This window comes from Tachyglossus aculeatus, chromosome X4 (assembly GCF_015852505.1).
Source record: "Tachyglossus aculeatus isolate mTacAcu1 chromosome X4, mTacAcu1.pri, whole genome shotgun sequence".
NCBI lineage: Eukaryota > Metazoa > Chordata > Mammalia > Monotremata > Tachyglossidae > Tachyglossus > Tachyglossus aculeatus.
Window position 1 is genome coordinate 34,018,223 of NC_052098.1, and position 22,933 is coordinate 34,041,155.

Sequence of the window (22,933 nt, forward strand, 5' to 3'; positions counted from 1 at the left end):
AACAAATAACCATTGTGAGTAATGATTTAAGTGAAAAGTAAAGAATTTTGTACACCATCAGGAAGAGGGGGGAAAGGAAGGATGCATGGGATCAATTAACATTGGAAATGGCACGTGTTTGGAAAACAGGGTGTTGCACTTTTTCTGACACATCTCCCCTCATTGGGATACACAAAATCACCTCTATGTGTCTGCTAATTCCATTGTACTTTACTCTCCCAAGTGTGCTCTGCACGTAAGTGCTCAGTAAATATCATTAATTGATTACTGTCTCTTATAGGAGGATGGAGCAGCTTTGTTCCCATTAATTCTTTTAATTTTTGCTTTCTGCAGTCACTTACTGCTTGCAGCCCGAGGAGAGGTATCAAATCAAGGTTTGACCACCTTTGGCTACCTAGATTATCGGGATGAAGACTGTAGTACTGGAATTCCCCGACACCATAACTCTACCCTGTCAAGGGAATTTTTCTCCTCATAGTCTGCATTGGGATTGTGTTAGTGCTATGGAGAAATGCCTTAAAATGTTCTATTTATGATGAAAATCCAAGCTTGCAATTTATCGTCAATCGTATTTATTGAGCGCTTACTGTGTGCAGAGCACTGTACTAAGCACTGTATTAATTTATGGCTGAACTGCTGGGAAAACCAAGTATGTTCAAAAAACAAAAGCTATGAAAGCATATGAGGATAATCATCTTGAAAAGGGCAAATACCACGTTGTAGTCTGCCAGTTGTCCTTGAAATTCTTTGATTTCACAAGCTAAAATCTCTGCCCTGCATAAAAGATAAATTAGAAAAGTTTAAAGGGAATAGTTTAAATGGAAAACTAATAACAAATATCTGTTTTGGAGATTCTGAAATCACTGCCTACGGAAAGCAGACAAATAATAATGATAATAATGGCATTTATTAAACACTTACTATGTGCAAAGCACTGTTCAGGTTACAAGGTGATCAGGTTGTTCCATGGGGGGGCTCACAGTCTTAATCCCCATTTTACAGATGAGGTAGCTGAGGCACAGAGAAGTTAAGTGACTTGCCCAAAGTCACATAGCTGACAATTGGTGGAGCCGAGATTTGAACCCATGACCTCTGACTCCAAAGCCCATGCTCTTTCCACTAAGCCACACTGCTTCTCTAAATAAAAAGCAAATGAAAAGACTAGCTCTTGACTCTCACACAAGCTCGCAACCTTGGCATTATCCTTGACTCACCTCTCTCCTTCAACCCATACTCAGTCAGATAACAAATCCTTACTTTCACAACATCTCCAGACTCTGCCTCTTCCTCTGCACGCAAACTGCTACCACTCTGATCCAAGCACTTTTCTCATCTCAATCGTCCAACCGATAGCATTTAGTGAGCACTTTCTGTGTGCAGAGCACTGTGCTAGGCTCTTGGGAGAGTACAATATGGTCTCCACTATGCAACAGCCTCCTCGCTGATCTCCCTGCCTGTAGCCTCCACCCTCCCTAGTCCGCACTTCTCCACTCCCTGTATCATTACTCTTAAAAAAACAACAAAAACCAAAACAAAAAAATCTCTCTATGCCTATCTGTTCATTCATCAAAAACCTCCAATGGTTGACCGTCCACACCTGGTTCTCAAGCAAAATGTCTCAACATCCCCTTAAAGGCATTTAATCAGCTATCTCCCTGCTACCTACCCTCTCCTCTCTCACACATCCCAGCTTGCACACTTCACTCCTCTAAAAATCAACCTACTCACCAGGCCTTGAGTTCATCTCTCTCCCTGTCAACTGTTTGCTCATGCCCTTCCTCCTGCCTGGAACTTCCATCCCCCTTCATATCTGACAGACCATCTCTCCCGCCATTTTCAAAGCCCTACTAAAATACTATCTTCTCCAGGAAGCCCTCCTTCAATAATCTCTCATCTCCCCACCCTATTTTTCCTTCCTTTGGCGACACCTATGAATTTGAGCCTGTGCCCACTAAGCACTTCAGTACTAATTCTACCCCTACCACACATGTTTATATCTTTATACTCGCTTCCACATTCCTATAATTTATTTTAATGTCCGCCTTCCCCTCCCCTCTGCTAGATTGTAGGATCCCTTTGAGGTAGAGATCTACCTACCCTACCGAACTCCCCCAAGCATTTAATACAGTGCTCTGCATGCAGTAAGCTCTCAATAAATAACACCGATTGACTAATATTTTCTAACAGAGAAGCAGCGTGGCTTAGTGGAAAGAGCACGGGCTTGAGAGTCAGAGGACATGGGTTCCAATCCCGGCTCCGCCACTTGTCTGCTGTGTGACCTTGGGCAAGTCACTTAACTTCTCTGTGCCTCAGTTAACTCATCTGTAAAATGGGGATTAAAAGCGTCAGCCCTCATGGGACAACCTGATTACCCTCTATTCATTCATTCAATCATATTTATTGAGCGCTTGGTGTGTGCAGAGCACTGTACTAAGCGCTTGGGAAGTACAAGTCGGCAACATATACCCAACAACAGGCTCACAGTCTAGAAGTCTTCCGTATCTTCCCCAGCGCTTAGAACAGTGCTTGGCACATAGTAAGCGCTTAACAAATACCATAATTATTATTATTGTTTTCATGTTAACATTGGATCTCCTGCAAAATTACTCACCTTTTTTCATATGATGAATACACAGCATTCTCTTGGTTGAACACTTCAATTTCTTTTTGCAGTTTATTTATTTCTGCTATGAATTCACTTATTTTCATTCTATAGAAAAGAAATTGTAAAATTATAATAATACTAATAATAGTATTTGCTAAGCACTTACTATGTGCAAAGCACTGTTCTAAGTGCTGGGGTAGATACAAAGTAATCAGGTTGTCCCATGTGGGGCTCACAGTCTTAATCCCCATTTTACAGATGAGGGAACTGAGGCCCAGAAAAGTTAAGTGACTTGTCCAAAGTCACACAGCTGATAAGTGGTGGAGCTGGGATCAGAACCCACGACCTCTGATTCCCAAGCCCGGGCTCTTTCCACTAAACCACGCTGCTTCATAATCAGGTCATCCCAGGTTGGGCTCACGGTATTAATCCACTAAACCATGCTGCTTCTCAGAATCACACATGAAGTCCAGAATTTCACAGTACTTTGATAGTGCCTATTTTGTCTTAATTGTGCTGTAAACATCTCAAAATCTCTTCCATAGGATTTTGCTATTACTCAAAAAAAAAAACGAGTGGATTTACTGTTGTCTCATTTCTGGTGCAAACACTTGTGAATCATCTTTCTGAAACATCACTCACTATGCATCTCTTGAAGTGTCACCCACTTCATCAAAATAATAATAATAATAATAATAATAATGTTGGTATTTGTTAAGCGCTTACTATGTGCAAGGCACTGTTCTAAGCGCTGGGGTAGATACAAGGTAATCAGGTTGTCCCACATGGGACTCACAGTCTTCTTCCCCATTTTACAGATGAGGGAACTGAGGCCCAGAGAAGTTAAGTGACTTGCCCAAAGTCACACAGCTGACAAGTGGCAGAGCCGGGATTTGAACCCACAACCTCTGACTCCAAAGCCCGGACTCTTTCCACTGAGCCACGCTGCTTCTCCAAAACCTTCCAATGGGCTCCCATCTCCCTCTACATCAAGCAAAAACTCCTCAAGCTCTCCACATCTCCCCATTTTACATTTCTGCTCTCTTTAGCTGCTACTCTGCAATCACCCTGAGCCTACCACGCTACTCTTCTAGCTGTACCTCGTTCTCGACTCTCTCTTCTTTCCCCTTGCTCTTGATGTTCCACCAGCCTGGAATGCCTCTCCTCCCCAGGGAAGAGACCAAAGCTTTCCCCACCTTCAAAGCCCACCTCCTCCAACAAACCTTCCCCGATTAACTTCCAACGCCCCAAAGTCACATTAACTCAGAAGCCCCCTCGAGCATTTACATATATATATTTTTCCCCCTCAGCACTTATATGTGATCAATTCATTTATATTCTTATGTCCATCTTTCCCATTAGAATGTAAGGCTCCTGCTTTTGTTGTTCTTTCCCCAGCAACTGGATAGTGTGCTGCACCTAGTGAAAGCTCAATAAATACCTTTACTATAACCTCCTCCAGTCATCTTTAGCACTTGTTCCTAAAGCAATCTTTAGGACTTATGAATGTTCTTACACTTGTTGTTTTTTCACCTATTCATCTACTCCTTTCTTAACACTCCTGCTACTTACCAGTTGTAGCTTTGTTTTCTCTCCAGATCCCACCATCTGACAGTAATTTGGGTTGGTCACCGCTAAGATTGTAAGCTCACTGAGGGCAGGGATTGTGTCTTTTACTTTTTTTTATGGTATTTAAGTGCTTACTATTTGTTAAATGCTTACTATGTGTCAAGCACTGTTTTATGTGCTGGGATATACAGAGTCAGACAGTCCCTGTCCCATATGGGGCTCACAGTCTAAGTAGGAGGGAGAATAGGTATCGAATCTCCATTTTGCAGTTCATGAAACTGAAGCCCAGAGAAGTTGAGAGACTTGCCCAAAGTCACACAACAGGCAAGTGGCAGAGCCAGGATTAGAATCCAGGGCTTTGTATCCCAGGCCCCTGCTTCAGCCACTTCACTATTCTGCTTCTCACTTCTATTGTACTTTCCAATCATTCATTAATGTCTTCCGAGTGCTTACCTTGTGTAGTTCATTGTCCTAAGCACTTGAAAGAGAATAATTGAATTCATAAACTTGATCCCTGTCCACAAGGAGTTTACAACACGGTTGGTGTTCTGCTCACAGTGGGCCTTCAAGTACTTTGGTTAACGATACCGCAGGATAAGGCTATATTAGGAGACTTTACTCACGTGACCGAAGTCCTAGACTCCCGTTATCAGGAGGATTGGAAAGGGAAAGAAGCAATGTACCTGCTAGGTCAGCCAGGGGAGGGATCAATCACTCAATGGAATTTATTCAGTGCTCACAGCAGGCAGAGGACTGCACAAAACACTTGGGAGAATACAACAGACTTGGTAGATACAATCCCTGCCCTCAGGGAGCTTACAATTCATTCAATCATATTTACTGAGAACTTACTGTATGCAGAGCACTGTACTAAGCGCTTGGAAAGTACAATTCAACCTGAGGTGACCATGAAAGATCTTTAATTTTTACCACCCTGCGTGTCCCAGTTGTCTTCTAAGACAACTGGACTTTATCTTCATCTACAAAATGGGAATTGAGACTGTGAGCCCAATGTGGGACAGGGACTGTGTCCAACCCGATTTGCTCCTATCCGTCTCAGTACTTAGTACAGTGCCTGTCACATAGTAAGTGCTTAACAAATACCACAATTATTATCTTCAAGTTTTTCTCCACAGGTATGATTGAAGAAACAAAAAAGCACAGCTTACTCAACCTCTTGGTTCGTGGTGGTGCCCAGCAATGACGGCCTGGGACTGCTGTCATAACCAGAATCATCACCCTCGTAATTATTTATTAAGCATACTAACAACATGCCGGTATTGGGTTTTTTCCTTATAGTATTTAAGTGCTTACTATGTGTCAGGAACTATACTAAGCGATGGAGTAGATAAAAGCTAATCAGGCTGAACACAATCAATTAACCATTTTTACTGAATGCTTACTTTGTAGAGAGCACGGTACTATGTACTTGAGAGAGCACAATGTATCAGCGTTGGTAGGCTCATTCTCTGCCCACAGTCTAGACGGGGAGACAGGCAATAATATAAAATAAGTTATGGGTAGGTACATAAGTACCGTGGGGCTAAGGGAGGGTGAATCAAGGGTGCAAATCCAAATGTGAGTACATGGACACATTTCATGTTCCATATGGGGCTCACAGTCTTAATCCCCCTTTTACAGATGAGGTAACTGAGGCCCAGAGAAGTGAAGTGACTTGCCCAAGGTCACACAGCAGATAAGTGGCAGACTCCCAGGTCTGTGCTTTATCCATCAGGCCCCACTGCTTCTCAGCACTAGGGAAAATAGTCAGTTTTCAGATAATGCAGGGTTATATTCTGGAAGAGTCCCACTTTAAGGCAAACTGTCATTGGAATTATCATGCCCTGTCCAATGCCGCCACTTGTATGCACACAGCCGTTCTCTCCAGACAGATGCAAAAACAGCCCCTAATTCCCCAACGATGTTCTAGCCATGATATGTGGCCCAAGGAAAAAAATAAATTCAAAAACAGTAGCAATGAAGGCAGCTCAAAATTTGAATAGTATTCCTAAGGGAAACTTCCAATTCAGGGCCCCAAGATTTTCATTGCATGCTAGTATTTTAAACCAAGTGGGAAAAAAAAATGTTTTTAACATATGCACTCTCCGACTCCTCCGGGCAGGGTGGGAGGATAGGGAGACTAAGTTTCGGCCTTCAGTAGCCCCATAGCTTAGAATATCCGATGCAGGAGTGGAACAGAATTTCCTTAGTGCTGAATCTCTGCAGAGCACTGGATTGAGCACGGGGGAAAGTACCAGGAGGATCACTTAGAGTCCCTGACCCACAGGCAGCTCACAGTCGAAGAATAAGAGAGAGGATGGTTTGGCAAGAGACGAGTAAAGGACATGAGACGTACAGCAAAACAAGTTAAGAAAACAAGGACGGCAAAAACTAGAGCTCCAGTACATAGTGGTTAAAGGGAGCTTTCCCAACTCCTAGCTGCTCTGGCTGAATGGTCCAGAATCTAACAGTCCAAACGTTGCAACGTGAGCTGCAGATATTACCTTCTGCTTGTCTCACTCTGAGGAGGAAGACAAGATCCTCCCAGTGTTGGGGGTGGGAGCAGGAGGTGTGCCAACTCTTCCACTGGCCTTGGTGTTAGGGTATTGAAAGAGCCTTAGAAATACCGCTTAAAAATAAGCTGCCTAACCACATGCCAAAGTAATAATTATGATTATGATCACTCGGGTTTTTTTAATAGTATTTGTTAAGCGCTGCCCGGCACTGTACTAAGCACTGGGGTAGATATAATCTGGTTGAACTCAGTCCCTGTCCCACATGGGGCTTCACAATAGTAATCCCCATTGTACAGATGAGGTAACTGAGGCACGGGCAAGTCAAATGACTTACCCGAGGTCACGCAGGAGACAATGGAACGCAGGTCCTTCTGACTCGCAGGCCCCTGCTCTATCCCTGTTTAGATTAGTTATATTTCATGGAAACAAGAACTTTCAATACCCATGCCGTAGTTTCCAAACTCTGGTTTACATACCTCAGTACACCAAGATAGTAAGACTTATCCAAAATCTGCCTCTGAGGACCTAAGGATGAAAACAAAGCAGATTACGGTTGGAAGAGATGATTCTGCTTCCGCGAGAGGGCCTGCCGAAATTATACTCCACTGAGGAATTAGTACAGGTGATCACATTCTAATGCAGGCCGGATGTTGATTGACACGTTGGGAGTTTCTTACCAATGAGTGGAGAAACAGGGAGCTGAGGGGACATTACCTCAATCAATCAATCAATCGATTGTATTTGAGCGCTTACTGTGTGCAGAGCACTGTACTAAGTGCTTGGGAAGTACAAATTGGCAGCATACAGGGACAGTCCCTACCCAACAGTGGGCTCACAGTCTAGAAGGGGGAGACAGAGAACAAAACTAAACATATTAACAAAATAAAATGAATAGAATAGATATATACAAGTAAAATAAATAGAGTAATAAATATGTACAAACATATATGCATATATACAGGTGCTGTGGGGAAGGGAAGGAGGTAAGACGGGGAGGATGAAGAGGGGGAGAGGAAGGAGGGGGCTCAGTCTGGGAAGGCCTCCTGGAGGAGGTGAGCTCTCAGTAGGGCCTTGAAGGGAGGAAGAGAGCTAGCTTGGTGGATGTGTGGAGGGAGGGCATTCCAGGCCTGGGGGATGACGTGGGCCGGGGGTCGACGGCGGGACAGGCAAGAACGAGGCACGGTGAGGAGATTAGCGGTAGAGGAGCGGAGGGTGCGGGCTGGGCTGGAGAAGGAGAGAAGGGAGGTGAGGTAGGAGGGGGCGAGGTGATGGAGAGCCTTGAAGCCCAGGGTGAGGAGTTTCTGCCTGACGCGCAGATTGATTGGTAGCCACTGGAGATTTTTGAGGAGGGGAGTAACATGCCCAGAGCGTTTCTGGACAAAGACAATCCGGGCAGCAGCATGAAGTATGGATTGAAGTGGGGAGAGACATGAGGATGGGAGATCAGAGAGAAGGCTGATGCAGTAGTCCAGACGGGATAGGATGAGAGCTTGAATGAGCAGGGTAGCGGTTTGGATGGAGAGGAAATGGCGGATCTTGGAAATGTTGCGGAGCTGAGACTGGCAGGTTTTGGTGACGACTTGGATGTGAGGGGTGAAGGAGAGAGCGGAGCTGAGGATGACACCAAGGTTGCGGGCTTGTGAGATGGGAAGGATGGTAGTGCCGTCAACAGTGATGGGAAAGTCAGGGAGAGGGCAGGGTTTGGGAGGGAAGACAAGGAGTTCAGTCTTGGACATGTTGAGTTTTAGGTGGCGGGCAGACATCCAGATGGAGATGTCCTGAAGGCAGGAGGAGATGTGAGCCTCCTGAGGAGGCTGAGGAGGGAGGGGGAGAGAGCAGGGGCAGAGATGTTGATTTGGGTGACATCAGCGTAGAGATGATAGTTGAAGCCGTGGGAGCGAATGAGGTCACCAAGGGAGTGAGTGTAGATCGAGAACAGAAGGGGACCAGGAACTGAACCTTGGGGAACCCCCACAGTAAGGGGATGGGAGGGGGAGGAGGAGCCTGCAAAAGGGACTGAGAATGAATGACTGGAGAGATAAGAGGAGAACCAGGAGAGGACGGAGTCTGTGAAGCCAAGGTTGGATAGCGTGTTGAGGAGAAGGGGGTGGTCCACAGTGTCGAAGGCAGCTGAGAGGTCGAGGAGGATTAGGATAGAATATGAGCCGTTGGATTTGGCAAGCAGGAGGTCATTGGTGACCTTTGAGAGGGCAGTTTCCATGGAATGTAGGGGACAGAAGCCAGACTGGAGGGGGTCGAGGAGAGAGTTGGTGTTGAGGAATTCGAGGCAGCGCGTGTAGACAACTCATTCAAGGAGTTTGGAAAGGAATGGTAGGAGGGAGATGGGGCGATAACTAGAAGGTGAGGTGGGGTCAAGAGAGGGTTTTTTTAGGATGGGAGAGACATGGGCATGTTTGAAGGCAGAGGGGAAGGAACCAACTCCTCACAGTTGGGTCTCTCCCTGGCTTGACAGGGAGAGAACATCAAAGCCTTGCTCACAGGTTCTCATTGGTCATCTTGCTTCTTCTACTGCCCCTGCCATGCCCCGCCCCATCCCAACTCTTTCCTTCCTCCCGTCACCTCCTCCCGACCCTTTCATTTAACGAGGCCCTTTGGGCTCCTCGTGGGCCGGGAACGTACCTACCAACTCTGTTAAGACTGTACTCTCCCGAGAGCTTAATACAGTGTTCTCTGCTGCATAAGCGCTCCATAAATACCATTGATTGACTACTTTAGGAGTTTTTAACCGTTTTTATGGTATTTGTTATGCACTTTCTATGTGCCAGGCACTGTACTCGGTGCTGGAGCAGATACTAGCTGTGTCAGGTTGGACACAGGCCCTGCCCCACATAGGGCTCACAGTCTTAATCCCCATTTTACAGATGAGGAAACTGAGGATCAGAGAAGTGAAGTGACTTGCCCAAGGTCACATAACAGATAAATAATGGATCCGGGATTAGAACCCAGGTCCTCTGATTCCCAGGCCCACGCTCTTTCCACTAGGCCCTGCTGCTTCTCATTATCTTGAAGAATTTTCAGGTTGGACACGGTCTGTGCCCCGCATAGGGGTCACAGTCCTCATCCCCATTTTACAGATGAGGTAACTGAGGCACAGAGGAAGTGAAGTGACTTATCCAAAGTCAAACAGGAGTCAAGTGGCAGAGCCAGGATTAGAACCCAGGTCCTTCTGACTCTCAGGCTCATGCTCTATCCACTAGGCCACGCTGCTCCTCTTTATTACCCATTATTCATTCATTCAATTGTATTTATTGAGCACTTACCATGTGAAGAGCACTGTACTAAGTGCTTGGGAGAGTATAACGTAACAGACACATTCCCTGCCCAAAACGATCTTAGTCATGTCCAAAGGTCACAGATCCAATTGCACAGAAGAAAAAGGGAGAAAGGATGTAGAAGGAAGACTCAATCAATGTGATAACTATGCTACTTAAGTACTTACTATGGTGCCATTAAACTTGGGATATACCTTGAGTCTGAAGCTACAGTGGAGGTACAACATTTCCACATTCAAATTTCATCCAAAGGGGATGAAAATTGGAATACAGCTTCTTTCACAAAAGAAGAGGTGACTGTCCTCTAAAGCTGTAATTCTGAATGCTTTGGCATGGCATTTGAGAACCATCCTACGTCGATACCTTTCACTGTAGTTTTCATTCCACGCAAACCTTGCTGGGTCACCGGGCGATCTACAACTTTAATGTGAGAGGTAAGCAGTCCTGAAGGTCCTAAGATTCCACCACGAGAACCAGGCCTTGACGTAGGAGTCATCTGGATTAAAAAATAAGAAGAAGAAGATAAAATAGAAGTACTCATTTTAATAGTTAAACCAACACGATCATTTCTCTATTTAAAGGTTAAAAGTGCAAATATAAAACAGAAATTTAGATGGTTCACAGCACCTGAGCATGTTACATGGTAGAAAGTCTCCTTCCCAGGCATGCGGAAAATAGCTTGGTGTAGCTGAGAGAGCACGGTCCTGGGAGTCAGAAGACCTATGCTCTTAACCCAGCTCTGCCACTTGTCTGCTGGGTGACACTGGGCAAGTCACTTAACTTCCCTGGGCCTCAGATTCTCCCTCTCATTCAGACCATTAGCCCCATGTGGGACAAGGCCCATACCCAACCTGATTATCTTGTATCTACCCCCATCATTTAGAATGGTGCTTGACACACACAAAATGCTTAGCAAATACCAAAATTACTGACATTATTAATTGACAAAGAGTCTTTTTTTCCCTGAAGTACTCAACAAACTTTATAATCCTTAATTACAATTGGCAGGAACCTTCACCACAATATGTGAAATGGGGTTACTTCAGCATCTACTTCAGCAGGAGGTACTTGCTTAATAATGCTGGTTTAAGGAGGGTGAAGTGGATCAAACTCTTATCATTAAGATAAGAGTCCTTCAGGAAATACCAGGAATTTCAGAAGAGGTAATGAGATTACTGACTGTATTAGTGATTGGAGAGCTTTCTTTAGGATGCCAAAGCATCTAATGGATAGGTTTCTATCTGACATCTAAAAATACTCATGTTTTGCTATTTGTTCAAAAAGTAGCAGGTAACGGAGCTCTGCAAGGGCTGATTTGGGTGGGGGTCAGGGTGGTAGCCTAAACCCTAGTTGACATAGCCTGACCCAAGCCTGCCTTAACAAATTTAAGGTTCAAGTACTCATTTCAATAGTTAAACAAACACAAGCTTTTCTCTACCTAGAGGCTAAAAGTGCAAATATTAAACAGAAACTTAGATGGTTCAAAGCACTTGAGCATGTTACCTGTCAGAAAATCTCCTTCCCTGGCACGTGGGAAGCAGCTTGGCTGCTTTTTTACGGTATTTGTTAAGCGCTTACTGTGAGTCAAACGCTGTTCTATGCAGTAGGGTAGATATATAAATTAATTAGGTTGGACACAGTCCCTCGTAGGGACTGTTCCTATATGTTGCCAACTTGTACTTCCCAAGCGCTTAGTACAGTGCTCTGCACACAGTAAGTGCTCAATAAATACGATTGAATGAATGAATGGGGTGCACAGTCTAAGTAGGAGGGAGAACAGGAGAACTGCGGCACAGCGAAGTTAAGTGACTTGTCCAAGGTCACACAGCAAGCATTTGGCAGAGGTGGGATTAGAACCCAGCTCCTGGCTCGGTCAAGTTGCTACTGGAGGCCAGGCTCCTTTAAATGGTTCTGTTTGAGAAGCTTGAAGGGGACTGTCTCCTAGCCACTTAGCTATTGGAAACAGGAGAGAGGGTAAATATAAAGCAGCAGGAAAGTAAACAGATAAATTAAGATTCTTTGTTTTATCTTGATCTAGGCAGCTCTCAGCCCAGTCCTATTCAGCAGGGGATGAAGGGAGCAAAGAAAAATGATTCGCTCCAGGGAGACCCTGAACAGGCTCAGGTCATGATCTTTCCCTGAGCTCAGACTGGGCTCTAACATACAAGGGAAAAATGATTTTGAATCACGGGATGGCTAAAAGTAAATCATAAAAATACTCTGTACCAAGAAAGGGTTCCTTCCTAACAATAAATGAGCAAATAGATTCATTCATTCAACCAATCTTATTTATTGAGTGCTTACTGTGTGCACAGCATTCATTCATTCATTAAATTGTATTTATTGAGCGCTTACTGTGTGCAGAGCACTGTACTAAGCACTTAGGAAGTACAAGTTGGCAACAGAGACGGTCCCTACCCAACAAAGGGCTCACAGTCTAGAAGGATGAGCAGAAGCAGCATGGCCTAGTGGATACAGCACAGGCCTGGGAGTGAGAAGGAGTTGGGTTCTAATCCCAGCACAGCCACTTGTCTGCTGTGTGACCTGGGGCAAGTCACTTCACTTCTCTGGGCCTCAGTCACCTCATCTGGAAAATGAGGATTAAGACTGTGAAACCCCATGTAGGACAGGATCAGTGCCCTGCCTGATTTGCTTGTGTCCCCCCCGGCGTTTAGCACAGTGCCTGGCACATAGTAAGGGCTCAACAAATGCCACAATTATTAAGCAGAGCATTTAAACAAATAAATATTTCTCTTTAACTTACTCTTGCCGCCAACCGAGCATTTTCCGATGAAGGCCACATTCCAGAGAGAGGCCTTCCTGTCAACCCCACGCCACCTCTTGTAGCAGGGCGAGACAATGGGGATTTGTGATTGCTGGCCATCTCTCCTTCACTGGAAACCTCTGCTTGTAAAGAATATAAAAGTTTATGGCCTTAAGAGTAAACTTCTGTCTTTGGGGAAACAATATTTCCCCAAGATCAACACAGTTCTGTGACCAATAGACCTCGCCCAAATAGTTGACTTAATCAGGGTAGATTAAAAACTACAACCAACAGTCAAGGATTATGGGGATTTAAAATAATCTATTTAGTAGATTAAATTACTTTTTGAAGCAGTTAAATTCAATTAGATATTTTCCACTTTGAGTCCACCGGTCCAAAATTATAGCTTTAGGATGTTTGTTACAGCGACCTAACCTGCTTATTAGATCCCAGGTTTAAAAAAAAAATCAATAGTACTTACTGAATGCCTACTATGTGCCCGCTAAATGTTTAGTAATAATACCAATAATAACAATAGAGGTAAAGACACATTCCCTGGCAAATAATATGTTTTACGAGGTCTAACAAAACAGAAAGATCTGACACTCCTACAAATGCAGTGTGGCTTTAAACTAAGATGTAACACAGGAACCGTGATCTTGGCTGTAAATCAACTACTATAGAAGAAAAGTACAGCAGGGAAACACTTCCAACTCAACAGACCAAAAAAGAAACATCAGAAGTCTGGAAGCCCAAATGCTAGAAATGATTACCAATCACCCTGTGGAGTTTGCACTTGTTTCTTGGGACCTCCTAACAACCCAAAACTTCCATCAGTGATGCGAAGCTGAAAGCTGCCCCTGAATTTTGCCACCCAGGCAGTACGTTGTTCAACACTGCACTTGCTCAGTTAAAGAAAAAATGGAGAAAGACAACAGGTCCTTGGGGTACCTGAAATAAAGGCCTGCGGATGCAGCGTCAAACTGGTAGTAGTGGGAATAGTAGCATTTAGAGAGCATGTGGTGCACTGTACTAGGCGTTTGGGAAGTGATGTGTTCCCTGCCCAGTAAGGGTTTATACCCTAACAGGGGAGACAGACATACAAATATTTACGAGTGGTTAAAACAAATAATTTGGTGTGGGTGTGTGTAGAGATATGTACATAATTGAGTGCTGAGGATGTTTGTACATAAATTCATAACTGCTAGAATTGGCTGGAGGGATGATATGACTCAAGGTTCTGGGAAATTAATTGAGGAAAGCTTGTTGGAGAAGGTGGGGGTTTAGGTGGGCTTTAAAAGTGGGGAGAGCTGGAGCCTTCTGGTAGTGCACAACTTTCTATATTTCTGAGACCTAGCCCCACCAGGGACATCAAACCTGGCTTAAGCAGTGAATCAGCATCACCTATGAGCCACTTAAAAATCAAACGGCAGTGCAATTGAAATAATTTTGACTACCCAGGTTATGTCAGCTCAACAGCCATTCTTGACACTTTGATTCATTCAACTGTACTTGCTGAGCACTTACTGTGTGCACAGCACTGTACTAAGTGCTTGGGAGAGTACAATACTGCAATAAATAGTCACATTCCCTGCCCACAACGGGCTCACCGTCTAGGGTAGGGGAAGCAGACGTATCTGCAGTCAGTCTCAGCACTAATACAGCAATTTAAGTACTCCAGTCCACTGGTTAATATCTTTTACCTGCTCTTGCTTCTACCAGTAATATCTTTGCAGTAACTTAAATCTGCTTTTTTTCTGCCATTAGATTTTTAAACTCAGTAAAGGCAAGGATTGGGTCTTACACTGTTTCGATTCCCTTGTACTCTACCAAGTGTTTTGTTCAGTGCTCTGCCCACAGTAGTAGACCCTCAACTAATACCGATTCATGAGTGAGTGGGATTCATTCATTCCATCATATTCCATCATATTTATTACTGTATGCACAGCACTGTACTCGCACTTGGGAAAATACAACAATAAACAGTGACATTCCTGTCCATGACAAACTCACACTCGAGAATGAGGGAGACAGGCATCAATACAAATAAAGAAAATTACAGTTATATACATAGGGGCTTTGGGGATAGGAGGGGGGAAGAGCAAAGGGAGCAAGTCAGGGCAATGCAGAAGGGAGTGGGAAATGAGGACTAAAAGGAAGAATCAACAATAGGGCCAAGGGCTTCACACAGGCGCTGCAACAGCCCAACAAAGCTCAATCTTTGAGGGGGAATGGTGGGGAAGAGACTGCCATTTATACATCAGTTTTTTTCTGCCACACTGACTCACACAGATGATGCTCAACATTAACATCATTTTCAAAACCAAAGACCAATGGTCTACATAGTAAATGAAAACATTCTAGTGAATGAAGTAAGAATCAAAATTATGGTAAAGAATTATCATGGCATTACTAGGAAAATTAAGCAAACCATGTAACATCAGTAAGCCCAGGGTAGATTAATCTACCTAATTCAATTTTTTTTGGACTATCATGGAAAACCCCACTTAGAAAATTTCTAATGTACAGAAAAAAAGTCTGACAAACATTTTAAATCTTACAGCATTGCACGGTTGAAGTACACTTCGTTATACTTTTAGTGCATTCTTAATTTTACATCTGTGATTGAACTGAATATAAATTTGGATTTATGATTTCACCTGATGGAAAAAAAATTGACATAAAATTGAAGTAACCTTGATAATTAAAAAAAATTAATTTGGACATGAAATGAAAAATTGGTATCATTAAGATCGTGCCTTTATTTCTAACGCTGTTCAACTGAATTCCGTAGTTTCTACTCAAATTGGAGTTGGAATTGAGCTCAATGTAACCGTGCCCAAATTAGTTAACAGTTGAAGACATGATCTCTTTATAATGATGAACTAAAATCCTTCAGCCATTCAGTTGATGCCTGGGTATCTCCTTAAACCATCCTCAACAAAAAAATGGCAGGGTAAATTTTAAGAAATGATTTAGTCTGGGAATGCAGTCAACTCTCCAGTTCATAGCCTTGTTGGATGGGGGGGGGACGGGAGAAGTTTCCCAAGTACCTGTGGTTTGAGTGAACTGAAAGGAGTCACATGCAAACAAGTACATCAACAAATGTTTTAAAGACGTTGTGAAGTAGTAGTCCCAAACAATTCGATTCAGAGGCAATCACTAGGACAGCCCTGGCATGTAGAAATGGCATAAAGAGGAAGCAGTGTGGCCTAGTGTAAAGAGAGGGAACCTGGGAGCCGGAGGATCTGGGTTCTAATCCCAGCTCCGCCACTTGTCTGCTCTGTGACTTTGGGCAGGTCACTTCACTTCTCTGTGCCTCAGTTTCATTCATTCATTCAATGGCATTTATTGAGCGCTTACTGTGTGCAGAGCACTGTACAAAGCACTTGGGAAGTACAAATTGGCAACGTATAGAGATGGTCCCTACCCAACAGTGGGCTCACAGTCTAGAAGGGGGAGACAGAGAACAAAACAAAACATATTAACAAAATAAAATAAATAGAATAAGTATGTACAAATAAAATAGAGTAATAAATACGTACAAACATATATATCTATATACAGGTGCTGTGGGGAGGGGAAGGAGGTAAGGCGAGGGGGAGGAGGGGGAGAGGAAGGAGGGGGCTCAGTCTGGGAAGGCCTCCTGGAGGAGGTGAGCTCTCAGTAGGGCCTTGAAGGGAGGAAGAGAGCTAGCTTGGCGGATGGGCGGAGGGAGGGCATTCCAGGCCAGGGGGAGGACGTGGGCCGGGGGTCGATGGCGGGACAGGCGAGAGCGAAGTACGGTGAGGAGATTAGCGGCAGAGGAGCGGAGGGTGCGGGCTGGGCTGGAGAAGGAGAGAAGGGAGGTGAGGTAGGAGGGGGCGAGGTGATGGACAGCCTTGAAGCCCAGGGTGAGGAGTTTCTGCCTGATGCGCAGATTGATTGGTAGCCACTGGAGATTTCTGAGGAGGGGAGTAACATGCCCAGAGCGTTTCTGGACAAAGACAATCCGGGCAGCAGCATGAAGTATGGATTGAAGTGGGGAGAGACAGGAGGATGGGAGATCGGAGAGGAGGCTGATACAGTAATCCAGACGGGATAGGATGAGAGCTTGAACGAGCAGGGTAGCGGTTTGGATGGAGAGGAAAGGGCAGATCTTGGCAATGTTGCGGAGGTGAGACCGGCAGGTTTTGGTGACGGTTTGGATGTGAGGGGTGAACGAGAGAGCGGAGTCGAGGATGACACCAAGGTTGCGGGCTTGTGAGACGGGAAGGATGGTAGTGCCGTCAACAGTGATGGGAAAGTCAGGGAGAGGGCAGGGTTTGGGAGGGAAGACAAGGAGTTCAGTCTTGGACATGTTGAGTTTTAGGTGGCGGGCAGACATCCAGATGGAGATGTCCTGTGAAATGGGGATTAAGACTGTGAGGCCCCAAGTGGGACATGGATTGGGTCCAACCTATCTTGTATCTACTGCAGCGCTTAGTACAGTGCCAGGCACATAGTAAGCGTTTAACAAATGCCATTAAAGAAAAAAAGAAATCAGCAGAGGGTTTGCTCTCCCTGAGCAGAGACTTTGGGGGAGGCAGGGTTCCTAAGAGGCCATTTTGAAAGCAACAAGAGCATTTGCTCCTGGCAAATGTATTACTGCACTAATTCCCAGTGTTGAATGAAGTGGCGATTATGCGTGTACATGTGGATCGCTTATTCATCCACACCTGCATGAACCCAACTGTCATTAGTATCATCCTGGAAAGGGAATAACTCTATAGACAAATTATAATAATTGTGGTATTTAAGCGTTTCCTAGGTGCCAGGCAATGTACTAAGCACTGGGGTGGATACAAGCAAATCGGGTTGGACACAGTCCCTGTCCCAAGTGGGGCTCACAATCTCAATCCCCATTTTACAGATGAGGTACCCGAGGCCCAGAGAAGTGAAATGACTTGCCCAAGGTCACCCAGCAGACAAGTGGTGGAGCCAGGATTAGAACCCCTGACCTTCTGACTCCCAGGCCCGTGCTCTATCTACTAAGAGAAGCAGTGTGGCTCCGGGGAAAGAGCACGGGCTTGGGAGTCAAAGGTCACGGATTCTAATTCCGGCTCCACCACTTGTCTGCTGTGTGACTTTGGGCAAGTCACTTAATGTCTCTGAGCCAGTTACCTCATCTGTAAAATGGGGATTAAGACTGCAAACCCCACGTGGGGCAACCTGATCACCTTGACTTTGTATTTACCCCAGTGCTTAGAACAGTGCTTGGCACATAGTAAGTGCTTAACAAATACCATAATTATTATTATTATTATTGTTATATCCCCCCAGCGCTTGGAACAGTGCTTCGCACACAGTAAGCACTTAACAAATGCCATCATTATTACTACGCAGTGCTGCTTTCTACTCCCGGAGGAAATGTCTATAGAGGTTAATTTATTCATTTAATCGTATTTATTGAGTGCTTACTGTTACTAAGCACTTGTGGGAGTTCAATATAACAACAAACAGATACACTCCTGCCCACAACGAGCTCACAGCAGCATGAATTCTCCCTGCCACATGGCAGATTTTATACAACTAACACAGTCGAATGGGATTTGGGATCACAACCACCCCACACACTCAAGCTGTGTGTTCATGGTCCAAAGAGAGAAGCGGTGTGTCATCATCATCATCATCATCATCAATCATATTTATTGAGCGCTTAACTATGTGCAGAGCACTGTACTAAGCGCTTGGGAAGTACAAATTGGCAACATACAGAGACAGTCCCTACCCACCAGTGGGCTCACAGTCTAAAAGGGGGAGACAGAGAACAAAACCAAACATACTAACAAAATAAAATAAATAGAATAGATATGTGTGTCCTAGTGATAGAGCACAGGCCTGGGAGTCAGAGGACCTGGGTTCTAATCCTGCTCCCCCACGTCTCTGCCGAGCGACCTGTCAAGCTATTTCTCTGTTCCTCGGTTCCCTCCTCTGTAAAATGGGGATTCAATACCTCTTCTCCCTGTGAGCTCCACGAGGGACCTGATTACTCTGTGTCTACCCCAGCGCTTAGTGCCGTGCTTGGACTAAAACAAACGCTTAACAATAACCACACTAGTTATTATTGTTAAAAAAAAAAAAGTGGGGAAGAGCGTTGACAACTAGCCAACCAATATAAACCCTCTGAACACTTTGGAACTTGTGTTGTCTATGGAAACATAGTGGAAAGAGCCCGGGCTTGGGAGTCGGAAGTCGTGGGTTCTAATCCGGCTCCGACACGTCAGCTATGTGACTCTGGGCAAGTCACTTAACTTCTCTGGGCCTCAGTTCTCTCATCTGTAAAATGTGGTTTAAGACTGTGAGCCCCAAGTGGGGCAACCTGATCATCATCAACATCATCATCAATTGTATTTATTGAGTGCTTACTGTGTGCAGAGCGCTGTACTAAGCGCTTGGGAAGTACAAGTCGGCAACATATAGAGACAGTCCCTACCCAACAGTGGGCTCACAGTCTAAAACCTGATTACCTTGGATCTCCCCTAGCGCTTAGAACAGTACTTGGCACATAGTAAGCGCTCAACGAATACCATTAAAAAAATCTCCAGAACAAAAAACAAAACGCGTCTATCACCTGTTGTACTGTCCTCCCTCAAGCGCTTACTCTAGTGCTCTGCACACAGTAAGCGCTCAATAAATACGATTGATTGCGGTGCTTTGCACATAGTAAGCGCTTCATCATCATCATCATCATCATCATCATCAATCGTATTTATTGAGCGCTTACTATGTGCAGAGCACTGGACTAAGCGCTTGGGAAGTACAAATTGGCAACATATAGAGACAGTCCCTACCCAACAGTGGGCTCATAAATGCCATTATTATTATTATAGCTTGGAGCGGTAACCCATTCCCCCCCCAGCGCTTAGTACAGTGCTCTGCACACAGTAAGCGCTCAATAAGTACGATTGAATGAATGAACGAGGACCGGCAGTTTTGGGGGCACCCTTCCTTCCTCTCCCCCTCGTCCCCCTCTCCATCCCCCCCATCTTACCTCCTTCCCTTCCCCACAGCACCTGTATATATGGATATATGTTTGTACAGATTTTCTACTCTATTTATTTCTTTTACTTGTACACATCTATCCTATTTGTTTTATTTTGTTAGTATGTTTGGTTTTGTTCTCTGTCTCCCCCTTTTAGACTGTGAGCCCACTGTTGGGTAGGGACTGTCTCTATATGTTGCCAATTTGTACTTCCCAAGCGCTTAGTCCAGTGCTCTGCACACAGTAAGCGCTCAATAAATATGATCGATGATGATGATGATGATGAAGCAAAGACACATACACACACACACACACACGCACATACTCCTGGTCTCTGCGCCTTTTTGGCACGCAGCCCCATCGCAACAGATCCATTGCCCCGGGGCAGAGGAAGGCCGAGGAGGAATTTAAAAGAAAAAAACAAGGTAAAAGCAATAAAAAAAAAAGGTCTAACAACTGGATCCTTCCCACTCTAGCCTCGTGCCGTGCGGGAACAAGAAAGACAAAGGAACCTGCACCTCTGGGCCGGGAGAGTCGGATCCCTCTGCGGACAAGGCCTAGAAATCGGTGTCGTCGTTGTCGTTCGGGCCGAGCGGGCGATAGAAGGGAACGATCGTAAGGAAGGTGGAGGTTTCGGCCTAAAGCAGGAGCCCCAACCGCGCACGCGCGCCCAAACCGCCTTAAAGCGAACGTGGCGGGCCCCGGCCAACGCGAGTCGCTCCCGTATCCTAGCAACCGATTGCCCCTGCACAGAACGCGCCCCCTCCCTTTCCCGCATATCTCGCGAGAGCTTCTTCTCCCTCCTCATGCTTCTTCTCCTTCAGCTTCAGGCCAAACCAGTGAAAAAGTTTTGGACTTTTTTTTGAATGGCGTTTCTTCACCGCTTACTATGTGCCAAGACTGTAATGGAAAGCGGATATCCATTGTTGGGTAGGGACTGTCACTGTTGCCGAATTGTATGCATTTTATTGAGCGCTTACTGTGTGCAGAGCACTGTACTGAGCGCTTGGGAAGTCCAAGTCGGCAACATCTAGAGACGGTCCCGGCCCAACAGAGGGCTCGCAGTCTAGAAAGGGGAGACAGGCGACAAAACATGTTAACAAAATAGAATAAAGATGTACAAGTAAAATAAATGGAGTAATAAATACGTACAAACACATAAACGTATATTCAGGTGCTGTGGGGCGGGGAAGGAGATTAGACAAAGACCCGGTCCCACATGGGGCTGTCTCAATCCCCATTTTACAGATGAGGGAACTGAGGCCCAGAGAAGCAAAGCGACTTGCCCAACGTCACACAGATGACAAGTGGCAGAGCCGGAAGAGGAACCATAACTTTCTGACAGCCAGGCCCGCCGTGCTCTATCCACTAGGCCATGCTGTTTCTCGTGTCTTCATATCTTTCACCAAACTGGCATCATTTTCTAACCGCCCTGGGCAAAAGGCAAATCTTTTGCTTTCATGATTAAAACGGAGCCCACCTAAAGGAGGTCTTTATTGAAAAGAATTCTTACTTGCGCTTGTACTTTCCAAGCGCTCAGTACAGTGCTCTGCACACAGTAAGCGCTCAAGAAATACGATTGAACAAATGAAGACTATTTATCACTAGACTTTCGGAGACATCTGTAGACCCAGAAGGTTGTCAGGCGCTACTACCTCGAGTACTTTTAAACACTCAATAAATAGAACGCTGTAGTGTACTAACTGCCAGGTGGGAGATGAAGAATTCGATGTATCGGCTTTGAATGCAGCGTAACGCATCAAACGCATTTTTTAAATGAATTTACTTTATTGGATGCATTAATAAAGATGTTAAAATATTTTTTAACAACAATAAAGTGTTTTTCCCTCGTATTTGGGCAGGTTTCTAATGACACCTGGGAGTCACTTTTTTAATAGTATTTATTAAGCACTTACAATGTACTAGGCACTATATTAAGTGCAGGGTTAGATACAAGCTAGTCTCGTTGGACACGGTCCCTGCCTCACATAGGGCTCGCAGTCTTAATCCCCATGTTAAAGATGAGGAAACTGAAGAATAGAGAAGTAAAGTGATTTGCCCAAGTTCACACAGCAGATAAGTGGCAAAGCTGGGATCATCATCATCATCATCATTATTATTATGGTAATTCCTCTCACTCATCAACTCCACCAACCTCCCTCCACCTCAGCCCCTCACCCATTTGGCCAAAGCCTTATTGAAAGCGCATCTCCAAGAGGCCTTCCCTGACCAAGCCCTCCTGTCCTTTCCACCCTCGACTCTCTCCCACGCCGCTGCTGTCCAGTACGGGAGAGTTTTGACTTGTAGCATTCATTCATTCATTCATTCAATCGTATTTACTGAGCACTTACTGTGTGCAGAGCACTGTACTAAGCGCTTGGGAAGTACAAATTGGCAACATATAGAGACGGTCCCTACCCAACAATGGGCTCACAGTCTAGAAGGGGGAGACAGACAACAAAACAAATCAAGTAGATAGGTGTCAATACCATCAGAATAAATAGAATTATAGCTATATATACATCATTAATAAAATGAATATAGTAAATATGTACAAATGAAATAGAGCAATACGTATGTACAAATATATACAAGTGCTGTGGGGAGGGGAAGGGGGTAGGGTGGAGGGGGCGATGGAGGGGGAGGAGGAGGAGGAGAAGAAGGGGGGGCTCAGTCTGGGAAGGCCTCCTGGAGGAGGTGAAGTAGCCAAGGAGGTAATGCGAAGTAGCCAATGCTGAGATGCCCATTTACGTAGGACTTTAGGTTAAGTTTGGAGAGAAGGATGTCTTATCCCCACAAAATGTGCACTTGTGTTGTGTTTGCAGTAGTCATGATGGGGTGCAGCTAGAAGCCCACACTCTTCTTGCTTATCCTCAAATAGCCAGTAGCATGCATCGCAAGTTGGCTGGCATGGAGAAAGGATGTGGTCTGTGGTTGTGGATCAGAATATCTCTCTGGGGCTTCTTTCACCAGCAAATATGGCTGTGCCTTCACCCACCTCATCAAGCATTATTGAAAGTGCGACTCTGTTGGGTCCGTGTAGTGGAAAGACCCTGGGACCTATAGGAGTCAGGAGACTCAGGTTCCAGTCTGAGCTGTGCCCCTTGCTTGCTTGGGGACTTTGAGCAAGTCACCTCAGCTCTCTAGTTCTCAGTTTCCTTATCTGTAAAATGGGGATAAAAC

General features: G+C 44.9%; 1 protein-coding gene across 1 annotated transcript in view; it reads right to left on the minus strand.

Moving 5' to 3' along the window:
- The window catches only part of IFT74 (intraflagellar transport 74), a 90,969-nt gene extending 70,555 nt beyond the window's left edge, over window positions 1–20,414 (minus strand). Inside the window, exons 1-6 of the mRNA XM_038769882.1 lie at window positions 20,269–20,414; window positions 12,748–12,887; window positions 10,347–10,479; window positions 7,167–7,215; window positions 2,612–2,710; window positions 714–774 (exon numbers count right to left, since the gene is read on the minus strand). Of these exons, the coding sequence (XP_038625810.1) occupies window positions 714–774; window positions 2,612–2,710; window positions 7,167–7,215; window positions 10,347–10,479; window positions 12,748–12,867 (462 nt within the window). The 5' untranslated portion in view covers window positions 12,868–12,887; window positions 20,269–20,414. The remainder of the gene's footprint in view (window positions 1–713; window positions 775–2,611; window positions 2,711–7,166; window positions 7,216–10,346; window positions 10,480–12,747; window positions 12,888–20,268) is intronic.
- Window positions 20,415–22,933: the final 2,519 nt, after the last annotated feature.